Consider the following 25,895-nt stretch of genomic DNA (forward strand, 5'->3'; position numbering starts at 1 on the left):
AATTTGGTGTTAAGTGCCTTTCTCCCACTCTCTCCACCTCTCTCTCTGGTCATTTATTGCAAACTATTACAAACTACAAAGGGAAGCATAGCCACGAGCTGCCCAGTGACACGAACCTACCAGATGAGCTAAATTACTACTATGCTCGCTTTGAGTCAAGTAACACTGAAACTTGCATGAGAGCACCAGCTGTTCCGGACGACTGCGTGATCACGCTCTCCGTACCTGACGTGAGTAAGACCTTTAAACAGCAATGTTTTTGAAACAGCTGAAATGTATAGACATTCCCCTAATATGTGAGTCTTGTTTTATTGAGTTTTTACCTGAAATTGCAGTAACAGCCTGTTATATTCTGAAATTGTCACAGTAGATGCCGGCTGCACTGAGCCACATAAAACGATGGAAGCTCATCCCCCACCAACAAAAACATGTCAAATGCAGATCATACAAATCGGATGTTTTTTAATTTGTAACATTGTGTGGTGATTTCAGAGGTGGCACCACAGGTCCCAGAGTGGAGGGGGGGGGAAATAGTTTTTCTGGGGCCTTTTTCTTGATCTGGTAGTAGGCTAAACAAACAAACTCCGGACCCTAGTTGTAGAATAAGACATGGTAAAATAAATTGTTGTAAAAAAAAAAAGGTTTTATGTGGGCTATGATGGGACCAGATTATTTTTCAAATCAGGTCATATGATTTATATACAGTGCCTTGCGAAAGTATTCGGCCCCCTTGAACTTTGCGACCTTCTGCCACATTTCAGGCTTCAAATATAAAGATATAAAACTCAAATCAAATCAAATCAAATTTATTTATATAGCCCTTCGTACATCAGCTGATATCTCAAAGTGCTGTACAGAAACCCAGCCTAAAACCCCAAAAAGCAAGCAATGCAGGTGTAGAAGCACGGTGGCTAGGAAAAACTCCCTAGAAAGGCCAAAACCTAGGAAGAAACCTAGAGAGGAACCAGGCTATGTGGGGTGGCCAGTCCTCTTCTGGCTGTGCCGGGTGGAGATTATAACAGAACATGGTCAAGATGTTCAAATGTTCATAAATGACCAGCATGGTCGAATAATAATAATGCAGAACAGTTGAAACTGGAGCAGCAGCACAGTCAGGTGGACTGGGGACAGCAAGGAGTCATCATGTCAGGTATTCCTGGGGCATGGTCCTAGGGCTCAGGTCCTCCGAGAGAGAGAAAGAAAGAGAGAATTAGAGAGAGCATATGTGGGATGGCCAGTCCTCTTCTGGCTGTGCCGGGTGGAGATTATAACAGAACATGGCCAAGATGTTCAAATGTTCATAAATGACCAGCATGGTCGAATAATAATAAGGCAGAACAGTTGAAAGAAACTGGAGCAGCAGCACGGCCAGGTGGACTGGTGACAGCAAGGAGTCATCATGTCAGGTAGTCCTGGGGCATGGTCCTAGGGCTCAGGTCCTCCGAGAGAGAGAAAGAGAGAATTAGAGAACGCACACTTAAATTCACACAGGACACCGAATTGGACAGGAGAAGTACTCCAGATATAACAAACTGACCCTAGCCCCCCGACACATAAACTACTGCAGCATAAATACCCAGACAGGATGATATAACCCCACCCATCACAAGGCTGAGTATAGCCCACAAAGACCTCCGCCACGGCACAACCCAAGGGGGGGGGGGGGGGGGGGCAACCCAGACAGGATGATCACATCAGTGAATCAACCCACTCAGGTGACGCACCCCCTCCAGGGACAGCATGAGAGAGCCCCAGTAAGCCAGTGACTCAGCCCCTGTAATAGGGTTAGAGGCAGAGAATCCCAGTGGAAAGAGGGGAACCGGCCAGGCAGAGACAGCAAGGGCGGTTCGTTGCTCCAGAGCCTTTCCGTTCACCCTCCCACTCCTGGGCCAGACTACACTCAATCATATGACCCACTGAAGAGATGAGCCTTCAGTAGAGACTTAAAGGTTGAGACCGAGTTTGCGTCTCTGACATGGGTAGGCAGACAGTTCCATAAAAATGGAGCTCTATAGGAGAAAGCCCTGCCTCCAGCTGTTTGCTTAGAAATTCTAGGGACAATTAGGAGGCCTGCGTCTTGTGACCGTAGCGTACGTGTAGGTATGTACGGCAGGACCAAATCAGAGAGATAGGTAGGAGCAAGCCCATGTAATGCTTTGTAGGTTAGCAGTAAAACCTTGAAATCAGCCCTTGCTTTGACAGGAAGCCAGTGTAGAGAGGCTAGCACTGGAGTAATATGATCACATTTTTTGGTTCTAGTCAGGATTCTAGCAGCCGTATTTAGCACTAACTGAAGTTTATTTAGTGCTTTATCCGGGTAGCCGGAAAGTAGAGCATTGCAGTAGTCTAACCTAGAAGTGACAAAAGCATGGATTAATTTTTCTGCATCATTTTTGGACAGAAAGTTTCTGATTTTTGCAATGTTACGTAGATGGAAAAAAGCTGTCCTTGAAATGGTCTTGATATGTTCTTCAAAAGAGAGATCAGGGTCCAGAGTAACGCCGAGGTCCTTCACAGTTTTATTTGAGACGACTGTACAACCATTAAGATTAATTGTCAGATTCAACAGAAGATCTCTTTGTTTCTTGGGACCTAGAACAAGCATCTCTGTTTTGTCCGAGTTTAAAAGTAGAAAGTTTGCAGCCATCCACTTCCTTATGTCTGAAACACATTCTTCTAGCAAGGGCAATTTTGGGGCTTCACCATGTTTCATTGAAATGTACAGCTGTGTGTCATCCGCATAGCAGTGAAAGTTAACATTATGTTTTCGAATAACATCCCCAAGAGGTAAAATATATAGTGAAAACAATAGTGGTCCTAAAACGGAACCTTGAGGAACACCGAAATTTACAGTTGATTTGTCAGAGGACAAACCATTCACAGAGACAAACTGATATCTTTCCGACAGATAAGATCTAAACCAGGCCAGAACTTGTCCATGTAGACCAATTTGGGTTTCCAATCTCTCCAAAAGAATGTGGTGATCGATGGTATCAAAAGCAGCACTAAGGTCTAGGAGCACGAGGACAGATGCAGAGCCTCGGTCCGATGCCATTAAAATGTCATTTACCACCTTCACAAGTGCCGTCTCAGTGCTATGATGGGGTCTAAAACCAGACTGAAGCATTTCGTATACATTGTTTGTCTTCAGGAAGGCAGTGAGTTGTTGCGCAACAGCCTTTTCTAAAATTTTTGAGAGGAATGGAAGATTCGATATAGGCCGATAGTTTTTTATATTTTCTGGGTCAAGGTTTGGCTTTTTCAAGAGAGGCTTTATTACTGCCACTTTTAGTGAGTTTGGTACACATCCGGTGGATAGAGAGCCGTTTATTATGTTCAACATAGGAGGGCCAAGCACAGGAAGCAGCTCTTTCAGTAGTTTAGTTGGAATAGGGTCCAGTATGCAGCTTGAAGGTTTAGAGGCCATGATTATTTTCATCTTTGTGTCAAGAGATATAGTACTAAAACACTTGAGCGTCTCTCTTGATCCTAGGTCCTGGCAGAGTTGTGCAGACTCAGGACAACTGAGCTTTGAAGGAATACGCAGATTTAAGGAGGAGTCCGAAATTTGCTTTCTAATAATCATAATCTTTTCCTCAAAGAAGTTCATGAATTTATCACTGCTAAAGTGAAAGTCATCCTCTCTTGGGGAATGCTGCTTTTTAGTTAGCTTTGCGACAGTATCAAAAAGGAATTTCGGATTGTTCTTATTTTCCTCAATTAAGTTAGAAAAATAGGATGATCGAGCAGCAGTAAGGGCTCTTCGGTACTGCACAGTACTGTCTTTCCAAGCTAGTCGGAAGACTTCCAGTAAAACTGTATTTTTTTGTGAAGAATCACCAACAAGTGGGACACAATCATGAAGTGGAACAACATTTATTGGATATTTCAAACTTTTTTAACAAATCAAAAACTGAAAAATTGGGCGTGCAAAATTATTCAGCCCCCTTAAGTTAATACTTTGTAGCGCCACCTTTTGCTGCGATTACAGCTGTAAGTCGCTTGGGGTATGTCTCTATCAGTTTTGCACATCGAGAGACTGACATTTTTTCCCATTCCTCCTTGCAAAACAGATCGAGCTCAGTGAGGTTGGATGGAGAGCATTTGTGAACAGCAGTTTTCAGTTCTTTCCACAGATTCTCGATTGGATTCAGGTCTGGACTTTGACTTGGCCATTCTAACACCTGGATATGTTTATATTTGAACCATTCCATTGTAGATTTTGCTTTATGTTTTGGATCATTGTCTTGTTGGAAGACAAATCTCTGTCCCAGTCTCAGGTCTTTTGCAGACTCCATCAGGTTTTCTTCCAGAATGGTCCTGTATTTGGCTCCATCCATCTTCCCATCAATTTTAACCATCTTCCCTGTCCCTGCTGAAGAAAAGCAAGCCCAAACCATGATGCTGCCACCACCATGTTTGACAATGGGGATGGTGTGTTCAGTGTGATGAGCTGTGTTGCTTTTACGCCAAACATAACATTTTGCATTGTTGCCAAAAAGTTCAATTTTGGTTTCATCTGACCAGAGTACCTTCTTCCACATGTTTGGTGTGTCTCCCAGGTGGCTTGTGGCAAACTTTAAACAACACTTTTTATGGATATCTTTAAGAAATGGCTTTCTTCTTGCCACTCTTCCATAAAGGCCAGATTTGTGCAATATACGACTGACTGTTGTCCTATGGACAGAGTCCCTCACCTCAGCTGTAGATCTCTGCAGTTCATCCAGAGTGATCATGGGCCTCTTGGCTGCATCTCTGATCAGTCTTCTCCTTGTATGAGCTGAAAGTTTAGAGGGACGGCCAGGTCTTGGTAGATTTGCAGTGGTCTGATACTCCTTCAATTTCAATATTATCGCTTGCACAGTGCTCCTTGGGATGTTTAAAGCTTGGGAAATATTTTTGTATCCAAATCCGGCTTTAAACTTCTTCACAACAGTATCTCGGACCTGCCTGGTGTGTTCCTTGTTCTTCATGATGCTCTCTGCGCTTTTAACGGACCTCTGAGACTATCACAGTGCAGGTGCATTTATACGGAGACTTGATTACACACAGGTGGATTGTATTTATCATCATTAGTCATTTAGGTCAACATTGGATCATTCAGAGATCCTCACTGAACTTCTGGAGAGAGTTTGCTGCACTGAAAGTAAAGGGGCTGAATAATTTTGCACGCCCAATTTTTCAGTTTTTGATTTGTTAAAAAAGTTTGAAATATCCAATAAATGTCGTTCCACTTCATGATTGTGTCCCACTTGTTGTTGATTCTTCACAAAAATACAGTTTTATATCTTTGTTTGAAGCCTGAAATGTGGCAAAAGGTCGCAAAGTTCAAGGGGGCCGAATACTTTCGCAAGGCACTGTAAATACAACCCATCTCCCTAGCCATATTAATACAACCCATCTCCCTAGCCATATAAATACAACCCATCTCCCTAGCCATATAAATACAACCCATCTCCCTAGCCATATAAATACAACCCATCTCCCTAGCCATATAAATACAACCCATCTCCCTAGCCATATAAATACAACCCATCTCCATAGCCATATAAATACAACCCATCTCCCTAGCCATATAAATACAACCCATCTCCCTAGCCATATAAATACAACCCATCTCCCTAGCCATATAAATACAACCCATCTCCCTAGCCATATAAATACAACCCATCTCCCTAGCCATATAAATACAACCCATCTCCCTAGCCATATAAATACAACCCATCTCCCTAGCCATATAAATACAACCCATCTCCCTAGCCATATAAATACAACCCATCTCCCTAGCCATATAAATACAACCCATCTCCCTAGCCATATAAATACAACCCATCTCCCTAGCCATATAAATACAACCCATCTCCCTAGCCATATAAATACAACCCATCTCCATAGCCATATAAATACAACCCATCTCCCTAGCCATATAAATACAACCCATCTCCCTAGCCATATAAATACAACCCATCTCCCTAGCCATATAAATACAACCCATCTCCCTAGCCATATAAATACAACCCATCTCCATAGCCATATAAATACAACCCATCTCCCTAGCCATATAAATACAACCCATCTCCATAGCCATATAAATACAACCCATCTCCCTAGCCATATAAATACAACCCATCTCCCTAGCCATATAAATACAACCCATCTCCCTAGCCATATAAATACAACCCATCTCCCTAGCCATATAAATACAACCCATCTCCCTAGCCATATAAATACAACCCATCTCCCTAGCCATATAAATACAACCCATCTCCCTAGCCATATAAATACAACCCATCTCCCTAGCCATATAAATACAACCCATCTCCCTAGCCATATAAATACAACCCATCTCCCTAGCCGTATAAATACAACCCATCTCCCGAGAAAGCTAGAGAAGTGCCTGTTGAAAAGATGTGCATTAGGATGATAAAGAATGCACTCATCCAGTGTAGGTGAGGAATGCTTTACATAATTCGTGTCAGGGTTTATCTGAGAACCCAAAGCCATGGCCTCAAATAGCCTGCCCTGTGAAGAACTGGGACATGAAGTGACTCACTCTTAGTTCCTGAATGTATCTCCTACTGTAAGGAGTTCCACTCATCACCATCAATCATTAAGTTAAACATAGGGCGTGAAAATACTCACTACATACATGGAACTGAGAGAAGCGAGAGCGAGATTTACTGCCACCTGCAGTTATGGAATGTTTCCTCACAAGTATAATTCATTGGCTGATATATCCTGGTGACCTGGATGAAATTATGTGGTCCTTCCTTAAGTCCCACCCAGTTGACTACTTCAAAATGGTCAAGTCCTCAATGGCGCTGCCCATGCCAAAACAGGTCTCTCTCTCTCTCTCTCACACATACAAACACACACCCCACATACAGAGAGGAGTGTGGAGGAGGTGGTGACATCAGAGCCAGTCTGGAGGGGGCGTGTGTCTCTAATGATAATCTTTACCCCTGACACCTCCTCTCATCTGTCCTTTATCCATCATCTCCCCTTCCCACTCCTCTCATCTGTTTATCCATCACTCTGTTACACCTCCTCCCTCCTTTCCTCTTATTAGTCCATCTACTACTCCTTCACACCCCTGACACCTCCTCTCTACTTTCCTCCCTTATCATTTTCTTTAATCTGTCTATCGACCATTCATTTCGATCTATGCTCTCTACCATCAACCCCTCTCCTTCCTCCCTCTACATCAATTTCTTTCCTCCTTCCCTCCTGGTTTCTTACCGCTCATACTGTATTAATCAGACCTTCCTTCCCATGGAGAGGTAGAGAGGAGGAAGTAGGAGGGAAAAATAGAGATTGCAGTAGGAAGGAGAGAGAGAGAGAGAGAGAGAGAGAGAGAGAGAGAGAGAGAGAGAGAGAGAGAGAGAGAGGCTATTCTAGAAGGAATATTCAGCAGGGAAGTGAGTGGAGTAATAAAGTAAGCCAACAGAGGGACATTACTTTATAGCCTGAGCGGGCTCTGCGGCTCACATCCCTGCCTGTGGTTACTCATCATTAAACACACAGTTATGAGAGAGAGGTTGAGGGAGATAAATGTACTCTGTGTTCTACTGCAGATATAATACAAAAGTATATACATATGTGCAGCACAGTGTGTGCCAGTTTTACGCACACACACAGAGAGAGAGAGAGAGAGAGAGAGAGAGAGAGAGAGAGAGAGGGAGAGGGAGAGGGAGAGAGAGGGAGAGGAGAGAGAGAGAGAGAGAGAGAGAGAGAGAGAGAGAGAAAAGCATACAGAAAAAATGAATGGTGGTTACGCCCTTTCAAAACTCCCACTTTACAGTCTTGTCACACACACATCCACTTAATGCATCAGTAAACAGGCTGGCTTTATCTCCTGCGGCACCACAACACACCTTGTCTGAGGAGAATTGTCCATTAGCCACGGCCACCTTAACCCCTGCCTGCACACAGCCAGCTAGCGCCTGCTGATGTGTCTAAAGGCTTTTAACGGATGGTTAATGGTGGTTAAGTGCTCGTTTTTTAGATGATTTCAGGGTCAACAAGTACATTCATTAAATCATTTGAAATGCTGTTGAAACGCTTCTTCTGTCCCAGGTAATCTCACACACATAAAGGTTAACCTTAACATACACATCATATACTTTCGCTACAGTATGGATTTCGTGTGGATTTCTGATTCGGACTAACATATTCCCTGGTATAGTTAAACTGTATCCACTGGAATCAATTTTCTTGAGTTGAGCCGTGGCTGTCGCTAATAGACTGATTCTCTCTCTCTCTATCTTGAATTTCCTCACAGGAGGAGGATAATAAACCATTCTATTCCTTTGACTAGATCAGCGCTTTCTGTTTGGACTTAGGGTTTAGCTCCAGACCAACAACATCCAAGCTAATGTTTGTCCCAGGCTGCCATCTGTCTGTCTCAGCAGGTAGCTGTGCTCTGAGTCCCCTAGGTCTGTACCTTGCCAATTAAACTGACCCCTGTGTGGCATGTGTCAACAAAGGTCAGATAAGGTCAGGCAATGACCTCTGTATCGCCACATACTGTAGTAGTGTGTGTGTTTAGGTAGTGTGAATAATGAACATTGCTGTGATGATCACACCTTCTGCACACACAGCATACGCTACAGGACACATACACATTCACACAAATTACTAGTGCTGAGCGATTAACCAACATTTCATTTTTGGGGGTTATTAAACAACTAATTGACCGACGCCAGTTAAATGATTTGAATTACATTAATTTATTTTTTGTGAGCCCAATGCAATGTTTCTCTAGAGAGAAATAAAATAATTCAAGAGAGAAATCAGGTCAAGAACTAGAATTTCCATTAAAAAGCTCTAAAATCATTGTAATGTCATTATTTCATAATGCATTTAACGTAAAGAAAATAAATAATAATGAAACCGAAAACTGTGATTATATCATTTCTTTTTATAACCGAACCAAAACCGAACCGACCTCAAAAGTCACTAATCGCTCAGCAATATAAATTATACACATCGACTCGAATACACATTCCAGACGCCAACACACACTGTGGTGCACAGACAGAAGTAAAACCATGAATAGGGAAAGAGAGAGAGAAAGAGAGTGAGAGAAAGAGATGCTGTAGAAAGAAGGAGGAAGAGAGAGTGTGTCTGCAGGTAATAGCAGGTTGTAGGTGACAGTGAGAGGTCATTAAGGAGGTGTTCATCTTCCCATCATGCCCTATAGGAAGAGGCAGCCAGCTCCAAACCCAGCGGAGGCGACATTAAACTGAGCACACAGGACCAGAGCACTACATTCATATTCAACTTTACAGTGCCTTCGGAAAGTATTCAGACCCCTTGGCTTTTCCCACATTTTGTTAGGTTACAGCCTTATTCTAGAATTGATTAAAATGTTGTTTTTTTCTCATCAATCTACATGCAATACCCCATAGTGACAAAGCTTGAAACAGCTGTATTTTCGGAGTTTCTCCCATTCTTCTTTTCAGATCCTCTCAAGCTCTGTCAGGTTGGATGGGGAGCGTTGCTGCACAGAAATTCTCAGGTCTGTCCAGAGATGTTCGATCGGATTCAAGTTTGGGCTCTGGCTGGGCCACTCGAGAACATTCAGAGACTTGTCCCGAAACCACACCTGCGTTGTCTTGGCTGTGTGCTTAGGGTCGTTGTCCTGTTGGAAGGTGAACCTTTATCCCAGTCTGAAGTCCTGAGTAATTTGCTCCATTCATCTTTCCCTCGATCCTGACTATTCTTTCAGTCCCTGCCGCTGAAAAACATCCCCAAAACATGATGCTGCCGCCACCATGCTTCACTGTAGGGATGGTGCCAGGTTTCTTCCAGATGTGATGCATTCATGCCAAAGAGTTCAATCTTGGTTTCATCAGACCAGAGATTCTTGTTTCTCATGGTCTGAGAGTCTTTAGGTGCCTTTTGGAAAACTTTTACTGAGAAGTGGCTTCCATTTGGCCACTCTACCATAAAGACCTGATTGGTGGAGTGCTGCAGCAATGGTTGTCCTTCTGGAAGGTTCTCTCATCTCCCCAGAGGAACTCTGGAGCTCTGTCAGAGTGACCATTGGGTTCTTGGTCACCTCCCTCCCTGTCACCTCCCTGACCAAGGCCCTTCTCCCCCTTCTCCCCCGATTGTTGTCTGGGCGGACAGCTCTATGATGAGTCTTGGTGGTTCCAAACCTCTTCCATTTAAGAATGATGGAAGCCACTGTGTTCTTGGGTACTTTCAATGCTGCAGAAATGATTTTGTAGCCTTCCCCAGATCTGTGCCTTGACATAATCCTGTCTCGGAGGTCTACAGACAATTCCTTCAACCTAATGGCATGGTTTCGATTCTCATAGCAAAGGGTTATGTAAATAAGGTATTTCTGTTTGTTAGTTGTAATACATTTGCAAAAATTTCAAAAAACCTGTTTTCGCTTTGTCATTATGGGGTATTGTGTGTAGATTGCTGAGGAATTTGTTTTTATTTAATCCATTTTAGAATAAGGCTGTAATGTAACAAAATGTGGAAAAAGTCAAGGGGTCTGAATACTTTTCCAAAAGCACTGTAAAATCCAATTAAACACTTCACTGTCCCGGATGTTAAATGATTGAGTTTAGTCAGCAGAGGTTAGGGAAGAAATTATATATATATATATATATATATATATATATATATATATATATATATATATATATATATATAACCCATATATAACCTCTATATATATATATATATATATATATATATATATATATATATATATATATATATAGAGAGAGAGAGAGAGAGAGAGAGAGAGAGAGAGAGAGAGAGAGAGAGAGAGAGAGAGAGAATTAGAGGGTCAGTGGGTCAGTGGGTTCACATCCTAGCTGAGGAACACTAATATTAAACTCTATGCTGAGACTCCAACGCTGATTGAAGTCTGTCAAATCCTCAGCATTAGAACCAGCCTGCATGCTAAGCTATAAGCTAAGCTATTAGCTACGGAGCTATAGGCTAACTGAGCCAATTAACCAGTTAGCTATGGTAAAGAGATAAGACTGAGCCAATCTCTCCCCATGCAGTCACAGTTAATGGGATGAATCCTGTAGGATAACCCATCACACATCTGCAACACACACACACACACACAGATACAGACAATCACATACTGTATCCTAGGGGTCAGCAACAGGCGGCCCACGGGCCACAACTGGCCCACAAGTGATTTATTTTGTTAGTAAATAAATATATATATATTTAATGTCTGGTTGAAGCATTCCCACAAAAAAAAGGTGTGATCCAGTCTCAACGTAATCAAAGTATGAAATTATTGTTATTTTCAAATACACTCTCTGTTTTGGGCTCAGTTGTAGTCAATTTGCAGTGCTTAAAATTATTATAATTATGTTATGGTCCCCGACCAGCTGCTCCTACAACAATTGGTCCGCTGCTGAATCTAGTTACCTACTCCTGCTGTAACACACTCTCTCTCTCTCTCTCTCTCTCTCTCTCTCAATAAGAAAATTGTGATCTATTCTCTGAGGCCTCCTTTCATCTATTTCCCCTATCTTCCTTACTACTCCTCCCCCTCTTTCTCTGCCTACTGAAGGCATATCTGTGTATCTCGGCCAACTCCTCATCCTCGACTTCATCAATGAGTCACATCTCTATTACAGCTGCTCAGTGTTGATAGAGGATGGTCGTTAATGTAATTCCAGGTAATAATTTCTCTCTGACTGGCAGCGAAGAGTACATATGCTGCCGTGTCATTGAGATAGGCCTGGGGAGGTTCTCTGCAGTCAGTCACAGTCTCGGTATTCTCAGCAGTCGCTCTTCTCTTTAGCGGTGATGGCCAAATAAATGAATCATCTAGCACTGTATTAGCTCCGTGGTGGTGCTGTCACTCACAGGTCACAGAGAGTACAGACACAGAGACACACACACTTATGACACACCCATCTGCACAGCCACTGAAGCACACACTCACACCCATCATCCAAAGTCCCCAAAGAGACGGGCAGATTCATGAAAGGAAAAAATGACAGAGTTGTCAGGGGAGTTATTAACTGACTGTCAGGACATTTATATGAGACTGATATGGGGGAAGAACGGCCACACATACACACACGCACATCCCACATGAAACAATACTATAGTATATGTATGATGGTTAAATACTATGGCATTCACTGTATGTTTTTGCGGGCATTACTGTATTATTTACTGTAGTGTTTTTGCTGTCTGTAGTATACTCCTACATAGTATACTATGTAGTATACTGTAGTATACTACCTACTGTAGTATATAGTATATTATTTACTGTAGTATTCCACAGTATACTACAAAATCCTATAGTACATACTACTCATGATCGAGGTATACTACAGTAGGTAGTATAGTGTACTACAGTATACTACAGTTCAAAATTGTATAGTAAGTACTGTAGTATTCTGTAGTAAACAGTATTTTTTTAATGTAGGATTCCACACAGCATTGCTGTCCCACAGGTTTGGAGAAGCCACCAACCCACCCACTGGCGAGAATTTCACACCCAATCTCCGTCAACACCCTGGACCAAGTTACAGTGGGAAGCCAATGATTTCTCTTAAACTAACTTGTGAGTAGGCTAGCGCTGCAAATGCTACGCTGCCTGACACACTCTCCCTCTCTACTGGCTTCAGAGCAAATATATTCAGAGGGGCTGCAGGGTGAAAGAAAGAAAAAAAAGAAAGAAAGATAAAGAGAGAGGGGAGGTAAGGGAAGATCAATATTTCATGACTGTATGTGCATTTTAAACACAGCAGCGAGAGGTAGAGATAGAGAAAGAGCTAGACAGAGAGAGCTAGACAGAGAGAGAGAGAGAGAGAGAGAGAGAGAGAGAGAGAGAGAGAGAGAGAGAGAGAGAGAGGCAACAAAAGGAGCTTAAATACCTGGGGTGTGTGACGGGTTAGTGTCTAGTCGATCCAGGAGGCACACACGCACACACACACACACACATACACACACACACCAACGCACGCACGCACGCAAACACACACACACCAAAGCACGCACACACGCAAACACACTCCCGCTGTCAAAACGTCAACACAGCCTAATCCCAGATAAGAGAGCAGGGACAGGGCTTGTCATTAATTGAGCCAGAGCGGGAACAATTGGACGACACAGTAGATAACTAGCGCACAAACACACACACACACAGTGATACACATGCTGTAACTTTCAACACACTCATACACACACACAGATACAAAAAAAAAACACACTAAACACATTCACACCTCGACGAAAATCCAAAGTGCTTCAGTGGCCACACACTCACAGAGTTTTCAAGGCTAGTTGCCATGTCCTCTTTAGAAATCAAACTGTTCACACATAGACGCTGACAAGCACACATAAGGTAATAAGGCAACAATGCTGTGCTCTGACAAGATGGCATCTCTAATCAACAGAGGCCTTGGGAAGCCTTGGAGTGGGACTGCAGTGCTCCAGATTTCCACCAGTTGGTGTTTACATTGAAAATCTATCTTCTGAGGAGATGCTGCAGCATGCTCGTCCGTTGTAAGAAAGAATTGCACACACGTACGCACTGTGGCAGCCGGCAGGGAGAGGTGAGGGGAGTGGTGATTGAGGGGAGAAATCTGGCAGTCCATTGGCCCCACCCCCGGGCCTTATATGGACTTCCTGCCCGAGGCAAGACTGTAACTCGTTAAGCCAGGGAGTGTTTGGGGATAAAAGGGAGAAGCAGCCTGCACAGCAGAGTAGGAGAGAACCAAGAGCATTATGAAGAGTGGGAGAAGAGAGATTACTATCTGTGAGATTACTATCTGTGAGATTACTATCTGTGAGATTACTATCTGTGAGATTACATGTTGTGACCTGGACTGTTGGACTAACACCCTTGTGTACCGGACCGGATTGGCTGAGGACCCGAGTGTGAGGAGTACCCCTGGAAAACGGAACGGACAAAGAGAACGGCTTGTGGACTGAGGTGATTGGTGAATTCCTCCTTCTTCTTTCCCTGTGCACGAAAATCCCAAATAAACTTCCCCTTTGCATTCTATTTGTGCTACTGGTGCCTGTTTTGTTATTGAACTTGGTGACGTGGAAACCCCACACCCTTGATCTTGCTACAGCACGCACACACACTCGCGCGGCGGTCAAAGCATTCAACTCACCGGCGCTGACAGTGATGGCCTCGATGAACTGGTCTCTCCAGCTGTTAGTCCCCACCAGCAGGGCCAGATTAGTCTTCTTAATCAGCTTGTCCACAGTGTTCTGCACAGGGAACACCAAACACATGGAGTTCAGGAAGAACATATTGGGGAAATGCATATAGGAAAGCAAGGGCATCTAGTCCACAAATTCATATAGGACACATGACTATTTCTGTCTTTAAAACATATGTACTTGTCTGTAGTAAGCATGTATTTAGAATAAACAATGAAATTAAAGGCCTCGGCCATGTAATGCAACTGCTATAGTAGCCAAGAGCCAGTCCTCGGGAGCTAGTTGACGATGCTGTCCACATACTATGATAATAACATAGGCCAGGAGTATAGAGAGTTCAGTCTGTTACTGGGCCTTTAGCTGCAATCCTCTCTTTGATAAACGCTGCTTCCCAGAGGACAGGTGCAGGTGCTGCTAGAGTACACTCAGGAAATCAATCCTCATCAGAGCCTGTATAGATTCCAAAACAGGAAAAAATGGATTTCTCTCCCTACAGAAGGAAACAACTCCTCCTCGATCCATCCCTTCCACCACCCTTCCTCCACTCCTGGGATGACAGCTGGAGAGTACCCTCCTTCTCCTCTGTCCATCCCCTTCTGTCTTCCCTCACCATCGGAAGGAAAATCCGATATTCCCTTCTCTGGAAGGAAACTACAATGGTAATTGAGTTGACTTTAGCTTTGGAATATAAATGGTGGGATGGTTTAAACTCAGGTTTATACAGGAATGGACAACTACACTATTCTCTCCAGCTCTGCTAAGGTCTCAGATATAACATATTGATATTTGGAGAAATAGACGGACAGCTTCATCTACTGTCCAATTCCTAGCAAGGTGTGTTGGATTGAAGTTGTGCAAAGAAGAGGAAGAGAGAGAAATCTACTGTCGGCAAATCACCTACTTCCTCAGTCCTATCTGTTAGCCCCAAGCAAGGGATTCTGGGTCTTGGTTGACGTTAATCTTAAAGCGGAAAAGTTGCAGACTACCGTCTGAAAGTTGAAGCTCTTTTGAAGCAGCCACTCGCTATGACTCTGAGGTTAGACACAATTAAACTCTCCAGCCCCCCCAGGATACAGAGTCCTTCAGCCAGCTATAGGATCCATAGGCCCCCTCCCTCCCATAGCCTCCCACCCAACCTCACAGTGAGAGCCACTCCAGTAAGAACAGGAGACGATCCGTCAAGTGCTCACAAGCATCCACCCATCAGTCTGAAGAGTGTGTGTGGGAGAAAAAAGCATTTGCGTGTGCGGACACACACACACACACACACACACACACACACACACACACACACACACAGACCTTAATATTCATGATAATCACATCTGTGTTTGTCTGAAGAGTGAGTGTGAGTGAAAGAGGAGAGCATGCACATACACAGTTATATCACTCCATGATTACTACATATGCGTGTATGTCTATCTGAGGAGTCTCTGAGGAGTGCATTACGTGAGAGAAAGGAAATGGAATGTGTGTAAACACACGAGCACACACCTTAAACTCATAGGATTCCTCGATGATGATTTCAAGTTTGACGTGATCCCCAAGCGTGGGTCGACCCATATCAGCGATGCGTTGCTCCTCATCATCCACTCCTGTTAGCGGCACCACCTCTTCCACCTCCTTCTCAGCCACCTCTGTAGCTGAGAGACAGAAGACGGTGGATTGTGACTGACGCCCATGACAACTGACATGTTGTGTAGTAATATTGTGGAAGCCATCGACATGAAAGTGGTACATTTAAGCAGTAAGGCAGGCCAGGTGTGGTATATGGCCAGTATACCACGGATAAGGGCTGTTCTTATGCACGATGCAACGAGGAGTGCCTGGATAAAGCCATTAGCCGTGGTATATTGGCCATATACCATAAACCCGAGGTGCCTTATTGCTATTATAAACTGGTTACCAATGGTAAACAGTCTTATATACCACGGCTTTCAGCCAATCAGCATTCAGGGCTGGAACCACCCAGTCTATAATGCGGTGTAAAACATGCTTTCTTGTTTTTCCTCACATATTTACTTACATAACCCTTATCTAGCCAAGTAAGCTATGGTGAGAAAAATTATCTTTGACAGACAGACTAAATGGTTGTTTCAAGAAAAACAACATGATTGTAACCCTTATAGCTCCCACCCCCCAGAAGATGAATAGGTCATTGTACAGGTGAAAGTAGAAGCTGTTTAGCGCCGACCCTCCACTCCCCCATCACCCACCACCTCCAAGCCATCATATTCATCACAGAGAGAGGCAGCCGAGTTGTGCTTCCAAGTTCACAGCAAGGGAAATGAGAATACTATGGGAATGGGCCCTGCACTCTCTCCCTGATAGATGGGCTCATTCCACTGGGTTAGAGTGATGCTGGGAGTAGGGTAGGATGGAGGGAGAGAAGAGGAAGAGGCTGAAGATGATTGCTGAGGTGATGGGGTAGCAGGGAGGGATAACAGCAGGGGGGGGCGGGGCAGGTTAACGTCAATGGGTTCATGGTGGGTTTAAGGTGACACAAATGATCCAGACCTGCCACACAACGGAGGGCCATAACACATAGAACCAATAAAGCTATACAATCATCCATGCATATACCTTTGACCACTATTCGAGGAAGACCTGGCTGCTTGACTTGAAAAAACAACAACATAGTGTGCTATTCTCCAGCTCCCGCTGGAGGCTGCTATTTATGATTTGGTGTCATTAAGGCTTTGAGGGAAACTATTTCTTATTGTTAGTAGAAGGATTGAATCCATCAATGAGTTGCCTTCATCCTGGTAAACGTGCATGCATCTCTGTCGCAGTGGAAGGATCTCAGTAGAGGTCTCACTCAGCGTGGAGCAGCTCGGTCGTGTCAGTGGGTAACAAATGTCCTCCTCACTGACCTCTAACCAGTGTGGAACACACTGCCTACTAGTGTCAGCCTCAGCCCTGCCACCCTCAAACTGATCAGAGGTCAGTGAAGAACAAGGAAAGTGCATCTCAGCTACGTGTGTGGTAAATCTGCAGGGTTCCTGGAAAAGAGACCCTGGTCTTAATGGGACTCCCTGTCTAAATAAAGGAGAAGTGGATTCTACAGTGGACAACTGCACCACATTGCCAATAGTGCAGAAATCCTAATGGCATACAATTATTACTCATATTTTATGGCTCTTCAAATCCACAGGAATGCATTTGGAAGTAACTATCAAATAGAATTGAAAACTTAACCAAATATGACAACTTAAAAACGTTCAAAATGCCATGTTAGATGAGTGTACAGTACACCCATCATTAAAGGCCCAATGCAGCCATTTTTATCTCAATATTACATCATTTCTGGGTAACAATTAAGTTACTTACTGTGATTGTTTTAAATAAAACATTTTTTTTAAAAGGATTCTTAGCAACAGCAATTTCTAAAGCAAAGATTTGGGAGTGGTCTGAGTGAGGAGGGAAAAATGGAAAACTGTTAAAGGAATTAAAGGAAAACTCCACCCAAGAACTATCTTGTGGTATTTGATTCATTGGTCCATTGTTGACATAATCCCAAAACGTTTTGGTTGTCAGCACTCAAGTTGTCAAGATATGTAACTTTCAAATGACTGAAATGATCCCTGTAGGGTGCATTTTGCAGTTACATATCTGCATCAGATTTCGGTATTTTGAAAGTTACATATCTTAAAAACAGACTTGAAATTTCAGGTGTTTTTTTTCAAACAGCTCCTACACTAAAAGAGCATTGTCATCATTTTCACACTTTCACAGTATCGTTCCAACCTCATAGCATGGAAACACTGTATATATAAAACACAGGAAAAGCACATGTTTGACTGCACTGGGCCTTTAAGCTATGCAGTCAGTCTAGACTTTTTACAAGCCCTCCAATGATATATAAGAGAGGATTAGATCATAATGACTCCATTTCATGAGATCTTGTCAAGTGTGGTTAAATCATGAGATGATTAAAGGCCTATTCTTCACTTTGTTAATACCATTAGGGGCTGATATGTGTATGTTGGCAGAGGGATATCAAGCTGTATTCACCATTAGGTTTGTCAGAGGTGTATTTGGTGGAGGGATATCAAGCTTTATTCACCATTAGGTTTGTCAGAGGTGTATTTGGTGGAGGGATATCAAGCTGTATTCACCATTAGGTTTGTCAGAGGTGTATTTGGTGGAGGGATATCAAGCTGTATTCACCATTAGGTTTGTCAGAGGTGTATTTGGTGGAGGGATATCAAGCTGTATTCACCATTAGGTTTGTCAGAGGTGTATTTGGTGGAGGGATATCAAGCTGTATTCACCATTAGGTTTGTCAGAGGTGTATTTGGTGGAGGGATATCAAGCTGTATTCACCATTAAGTTTGTCAGAGGTGTATTTGGTGGAGGGATATCAAGCTGTATTCACCATTAGGTTTGTCAGAGGTGTATTTGGTGGAGGGATATCAAGCTGTATTCACCATTAGTTTTGTCAGAGGTGTATTTGGTGGAGGGATTGAATTGATTCTCCTGAGTTACAGTTCATATTAGGAAATCAGTCAATTGAAACAAGTTCATTAGGCCCTAATCTATGGATTTAACCTGACTGGAAATACAGATCTGTTGGTAAAAATAAATTGTGCCTCAGGATCTCGTCGCGGTATTTTTGTGCATTCAAATTGCCGTCGATAAAATGCAGACATGTTCATTGTCCATAGCTTATGACTGCTCGTACCATAACCCCACCACCACCATGGGGCACTCTGTTCACAACGTTGACATCAGCAAACCACTCGCCCACACGACGCCATACACGTGGTCTGTAGTTTTGAGGCTGGTTCGACGTACTGCTAAATTCTCGAAAACGACATTGGAGGCAGCTTATGGTAAAGAAGTTAGCATTCAATTCTCTGGCAACAGCTCTGGTGGACATTCCTGCAGTCAGCATGCCAATTGCAAGCCCCCTCATCGGTGGCATTGTTGTGTGACAAAACAAGACATTTTAGAGTGGCCTTTTATTGTCCCCAGTACAAGGCACCTGTGTAATGATCATGCTATTTAATTAGCTTCTTGATATGCCACACCTGTCAGATGGATGGATTTACTTGGCTAAGGATAAAATACTCACTAACAGGAATGAAAACTAATTTGTGCACAACATTTTTGTGCACAACGAATATTTCTACCGAGACGGAGCTTTTAAAGGGGTAGTGCGAGATGTTATCAATTAAGCCTGTTTTCTACTTACCCAGAGTCAGATCAACTCTTGGATATCCTTTTTATGTATCTGTATGTCAACTAGCATTAGCCCAATGACAGGAAGTGTATGGGAACAGCTAGCATTATAGCTGTTCCCATGCTAACGCAAGTTAGCAATAGCTCGGAAAACTACATTCAACTTCCTTTAAACATTCTCCCTAAGGTGCCGTGGCACGCATCAGTTATATTTCAGATGGTGTCAACATCACATTTTTTATGCATTTTGGAGTAGAATGTCCTTTTAAAAAGGCACCAGAAGTGACATTCTCACACTTCTACAAAACAATATCTCCCCCACACACCCACTACCTTTGCCACCGCTGCTGAAGAAAAACCTATAGGAACAGTGCAGTGTTCTACAGCATTCTACATGTGCTCTGTGAGGCTGGAAGGATGTTCTGTCACTACATTATACAACTTGTTAAGTTGTGAGAGGAAGATGTTACGTCATACCATGACCTAGTTGTCACCCCCCTGAACCCATAGGCCTATGATGACGTCACTATAAGCTGACATGACTTTGTAGTGAAAGGATATGGGCCTACTGTGACTTGTTCTACTAAACTGTGTGAATTCAAATCCAAAATGAAGAATATAAAACAGACAATGTCTTGGAGACTGGGTATGGATATTGGACCGATGTTTGGAGAAAAATCCTGCTATTATCTAATACACACCACACAGGGTTCTATTGCTTCTATGCTCTCTTTCTCACTTCCTCTTCCCTCACTCCCTCTCTCCAAACCTCTGGCCCCCTCCCTCCCTACGCTGCTGAATCTAGTTACCTACTCTTGCTGTAACACATCTTTCTCTCTCTCTCTCTCTCTCTCTCTCTCTCTCTCTCTCTCTCTCTCTCTCCAAACCTCTAGCCCTCTCCCTCCCTCCCTCACTCCACCCCCCCCCTCTCTCTCTCTCTCTCCCTCTCTCTCTCCCTCTCTCCAACTCTCTGGGGCGTGTGGCAGTAATTCAGAACCACCGCTGTCCCACGGTCTAGTGCAGTGATCTGATTTGGTGCGATGGGGAGCATTCAGAATGCCATTTCCAGTCCGTAGCCCGGCAGTGCATTGTGGGTTAACATCAGCTCTAAAGCCATTGGTTCCCCTCCATCGCACCACCATGGGGCCATTCAAACCCAGTCACACTGGAGCAAGCAGAGGAGGGCAGAGGTAGCGAGGCCAAATCAGGACCAAAAGACTATGGAGGAGGATATTGGAGCTACTTTCCCATTATTCATAAGGGTGCTTTAGTATGGCTCGGTGACCAACCAAATGTGTACTGTATAATGCTGCTGTCTTGACTATGTATTGGATGAACAATGAGATTATTAATCTCACAGCAACAACCTGGATAAATAAATATGCTTTCAAAATGTGTGAAATTAACCGGTGCAGCTCAACATAGCCTATTACTGACTGAGTGGGCTGAAAACACTACAAAACGGTGTCCAAGGCCAAATCACGCCAGCTGAACAGCATGTAATCCTTAATTACCATGAGAGTGTGGTGTTAACTGTGTCTAATGAGCGACTTAATGAACTCAATTAAAGAAGATGTGAGTCTCAGGTGTAATTACTACAGCCGCAATAACCTTGTTATCCATCCCCTTCCTTAGAGTGGCGGCTACCGCACCGTGCCACCGCAGAATACATCTGACTGACACTGGAGGGAAGGAGGCCTGGAACACTGTGTTTTTCTATATCACTGTGGCTCTCAATCATCCATTCAACATGATGAGAGATATGTTTGGTTAAGCCTCCTGTGTGTTTCTCTCTCTCCCTGTTTAAAAAAATTCTGCCCTCTTCCTATCTTTGTTTCTCTCCCCCTGTGGGTTTCTCTCTCTCTGTGTTTCTCTCTCTCTCTGTGTTTCTCTCTCTCTCTGTGTTTCTCTCTCTCTCAGTGTTTCTCTCCCTCTGTGTGATTCTCTCCCTCTATATGTTTCTCTCTCTGTGTGTTTCTCTCCCTCTGTGTTTCTCTCCCTCTGTGTGTTTCTCTCTCTCTCTGTGTTTCTCTCCCACTGTGTGTTTCTCTCCCTCTGTGTGTTTCTCTCCCTCTGTGTGTTTCTCTGTTGTGTTGGTCTCAGTGTGTGTTCATTGTGTTTCCATCGAAGCTTCTCTAACGTCTGTGGTTGAGTGGAGTTGAAATGTGCACATTCGCCTTTTTGGAGAAAAGCTATTCTCTCTCTTCTTTTTCTTTGGGAAGGAGAATGCAGGAGGCTTAATGTGAGCTGACGGCTGTGGGCCATCGCGAGGTTGCCATGCTTTGATAATCTGGTTTCAGAGGAGAACAGAGAACATCTAAACAGAGTGAGGGGAAGATGAGCATGGCTAGAGAGGGGTGTAACAAGAACCTCTACCAGTCCAATCCATCCCCCACCTCTGTCTTTAGATGAGCTAGGGTGTGTGTGTGTGTGTGTGTGTGTGTGTGTGTGTGTGTGTGTGTGTGTGTGTGTGTGTGTGTGTGTGTGTGCGTGTGTGTGTGTGTGTTTGTCTAGAACCACCCAGTCTGGAGAATACTCTCATTTGGTTCTGTTTAAACTGAGCTATTCAATTTGTTTAGCTTTTTAAAGTAGAGCTTTTCCACAAGAGTAAAGCACAGCCCACCCTGTCATCCAGAGTCAGACTGTATCCACTGAGGCCTATCTGACTGCTGTGATGAGGCCTAGTGAAAACAATGGAACTCTATCCTACTTCAAAGGGCACTAACAGTTAAGAGGCAGTCTAAACAGCATCTTGAGCATGTGGACGATTTGAAGCTTTAAAGCTGAATAGTATCTGTATTATATTAAAAATAATTTACTACAAATGTGCATGTTGTAGAGTTTAAAAATGATATTAATAATCCAGTACTGATACTCTCCCAAACTATGGAGGACAGAGCATCATTACTATCCTGTGGAGAGCCAATAGTGTTCTCATGTACTTTTTTCAGAGAGGGTTTGTACAGTAGCTCACTCCAGAAATACTGTAGCAGGTGTGAAATTGCTGAAAAGATGTTGTGCAGGGGCAAAATAATTATTACACTAGGTTGTTTCAGTATTTCATTCTTAAAATCCTTTTCTGCAGTCAAATGACCAAATCGCCCTATATTGGCCTCATGGGTGGAATGTTATTCATATTTTTCATAATTTTATAATTAAGAAAATAAATAAAACATGTACAGTGCCTTTGGAAAGGGTTCAGACCCCTTGACTTTTTCCACATACAGCCTAAAATCCTCAGCAATCTAGACACAATACCCCATAATGACAACGTGAAAACAGGATTTTAAACTTTTGCAAATTTATAAAAATAAAAAAAACGTATTTATATAAGTATTCAGACCCTTTGCTATGAGACTAGAAATTGAGGATCAGGTGCGTCCTGTTTCCATTGATCATCCTTGAGATGATTCTACAACTTGATTAGAATCCATCGGTGGTAAATTCAATTGAATAGATATGATTTCGAAAGGCACATACATGTCTATATAATGTCCCACAGTTGACAGTGCGTGTCAGAGCAAAAACCAAGCCATAAGGTTGAAGGAATTGTCCGTACTGCTCAGAGACAGGATTGTGTCAAGTCACAGATCTAGGGAATGGTACCGAAAAATGTCTGCAGCATTGAAGGTCCCCAAGAACACAGTGGCCTCCATCATTTTTAAATGGATGATATTTGGAACCACCAAGACTCATCCTAGAGCCTGGCCAAACTGAGCAAGCGGGGGTGAAAGGCCTTGATCAGGGAGGTGACCAAGAACCTGATGGTCACGCTGACAGTTCACTCTAGAGTCATTCTAGAGTTCCTCTGTGGAGATGGGAGAATCTTCCAGAAGGACAACCATCTCTGCAGCACTCCACCAATCTGGCCATTATGGTAGAGTGGCCAGATGGAAGCCACTCCTCAGTAAAAGGCACATGATAGCCCGCTTGGAGTTTGCCAAAAGGCACCTAAAGACTCTCAGACCATGAGAAACAAGATTCTCTGGTCTGATGAAACCAAGATGGAACTCTTTGGTCTGCTAATGCTAAGCGTGACGTCTGGAGGAAACCTGGCATCATCCCTACGGTGAAGCATGGTGGTGGCAGCATCATGCTGTGGGATGTTTTTCAGCAGCAGGGACTGGAAGACTAGTCACCATCGAGGCAAAGATGAACGGAGCAAAGTACAGAGAGAACCTTGATGAACACCTGCTCCAGGGTGATCAGGACCTCAGACTGGGGTGAAAGTTCACCTTACAACCGGACAACCGTCCCTAAGCACACAGCCAAGACAACGCAGGAGTGGCTTCGGGACAAGTCTCTGAATGTCCTTGAGGGGTCCAGCCAGATCCCAGGTCTCTGGAGAGTCCTGAAAATAGCTGTGCAGCAACGCTCCCTGTCCAATCTGACAGAGCTTGAGAGGGTCTGCAGAGAAGAATGGGAGAAACTCCCCAAATACAGGTGTGCCAAGCTTGTAGCGTCATACACAAGAACACTTGATGTTGTAAACGTTGCCAAAGATGCTTCAACAAAGTACAGAGTCAAGGATCTGAATACTTATGTAAATGTGATATTTCCGTGTTTTTTAAAACAGTTTTTGTTTCGTCATTACTTGGTATTTGGTGTAGATTGATGAGGGGGGGGGATACAAACATTTTGAACAAGGCTGTAACGTATCAAAGTGTGTAAAAAGTCAAGGGGTCTGAATACTTTCCAAAGGCACTGTTTATAAAGTGTAATATTGGGATGCAAGCTCAAACTCTATATCTGACATATTACAGGTGCCTTCTTTTTGTAAGCCCATAACCATGTGTGTGAGGTGTATACTTTTGTTTCAAAGTCAATTTGTTTAAGACTACCAAGAAACACTCTGTGTGAGCCTGGTTTAGCACGCAGTAAAATGTTTTAATAATGGCTATTGCTGCAGAGACGAGGTGAATTTTAGTACAGTACATTAGTAATGCTAGTAATTGCCCTTAATGGCTACAGTTTTTTTGGAGGGATGAGTGCACTAGTTCCATCCCTGTCTCTCTAATGTGCCGGCTATAATTAGTCTACTACTTTTACCAACATATTAAAAATCTCCCATACACAGGGTAAATGCACATTTACATTACCTATTTCATAAACATAGTTTAGTTTTAGTGTAATTAATGAAGCCACACATTTTCAGTCTCATTAGCTCAGTACAGACGACACATACCAGTGCATCGTGCGGCTCTTATAGAAACCAGATTCACTGTCGTCTTTTTATAGAGACCTGCCGCTAGGGGAAGACAATTATGCTATTCAAGTCATTAGCCACAAGCCCTCCAGGCACTAGTTTCAGACCACTGCTTTAAGACACACAAACATATCCACAACGAAGACACTCAGGAAACAAACACAAGGCACTTACATGCAATTGAGAACAGAGGAGAAAAAGAAACAAGAGCGGAGGAGAGACAGAGCGGACAGGGGGCTGAAACATGCAGATGATGAAGGCGGGGATCCAGACGACACAGAGACCCCAGTCACATGTAGTTCTGCCACACCAGGCCAGGCTGCTGTCGGCACGGATCACTCACTCCGACATGAACAGAGGCATGCTGGGAGCGATGCTGGGAGCGATGCTGGGAGCGATGCTGGGAGCGATGCTGGGGCCTGGGGGTTCTTTGGAGGGCCAAACTGTCTGTCTGTGTCTTAATGTCTGACTATTGTGCGGCAAGTATAAAAGGTAAATCATGTTTCTGTTTGAGTGAACGTAAGTTACTTTTCATGAAAACATTTTTTTACACCTATCTTCAGTTCTCGTTGGAATTGATTGCACATATTTGAAGTATTACTGTCCCAAGCTCTAAATATATCACATGAAGCGCTGCCAAATTTCTGTCTATAAAAGAAACCCCAATCTCCGTAATGCACAAGGATTGAGAGAGCTAATTGCGAACAAACACTTTGCCAGCCTTCAATCTTGTTTTGGTTGTGTTTCCCTCTAAGGCAATCAGAGTTCCACATTAATTAGTGGCTGTGTTTGTCAGGGGAAGCGGAGGTACTCCAGGGACTGCAGCTGTTTGCCTTTCCACGTCCGCATGGAGCCTTTGCTGTGTCAGTGGGCCTTAAAACAGTGTCTCTCCTCAGTCTCCCTACACGAGTGGAGGCTAGTGATTCTATCGGAGCTAGCTGTCTGTGTTAACGATGTTGGCGGGGCTCTGATAAAATAGGAGGCACTAATTAGTCTTTGCTTGTTGGGCTGTCAGTAAGTCATTGCCCATTCTTTCTGATCGCTCCCTCCAGAGGCCTGCTGGGGATTCATGGACTACATCTGTGGCTGTGTGAGCGGAGACGCACGCACGCATGCGCACACGCCCCAGTGGAGGCTGGTGGGGTGAGTGAAAGCAGGATGGGCTCATTGTAATGGCTGGAATGGAATAAATTGATCGGTATCAAACACGTCACACAAATGGAAACCACATGTTTGACTCCGATCCATGAATTTCATTCCAGCCATTAAAACGAGCCCATCCTTCTATAGCTCCACCCACCAGCTCCACTGACACACACACACA

General features: G+C 43.5%; 1 protein-coding gene across 4 annotated transcripts in view; it reads right to left on the minus strand.

Moving 5' to 3' along the window:
* The window catches only part of LOC139381370 (sodium/calcium exchanger 1-like), a 178,637-nt gene that overhangs the window by 11,353 nt on the left and 141,389 nt on the right, over positions 1-25,895 (minus strand). For 3 of the 4 annotated variants that reach the window (XM_071124842.1, XM_071124844.1, XM_071124843.1), the window contains exons 4-5: positions 15,676-15,824; positions 14,130-14,229 (exon numbers count right to left, since the gene is read on the minus strand). In XM_071124842.1, coding sequence (XP_070980943.1) covers positions 14,130-14,229; positions 15,676-15,824 — 249 coding nt within the window. The remainder of the gene's footprint in view (positions 1-14,129; positions 14,230-15,675; positions 15,825-25,895) is intronic. The other variant, XM_071124845.1, reaches the window with a different exon arrangement.

The sequence above is a fragment of the Oncorhynchus clarkii genome, chromosome 23 (assembly GCF_045791955.1).
Source record: "Oncorhynchus clarkii lewisi isolate Uvic-CL-2024 chromosome 23, UVic_Ocla_1.0, whole genome shotgun sequence".
Taxonomy (NCBI): domain Eukaryota; kingdom Metazoa; phylum Chordata; class Actinopteri; order Salmoniformes; family Salmonidae; genus Oncorhynchus; species Oncorhynchus clarkii.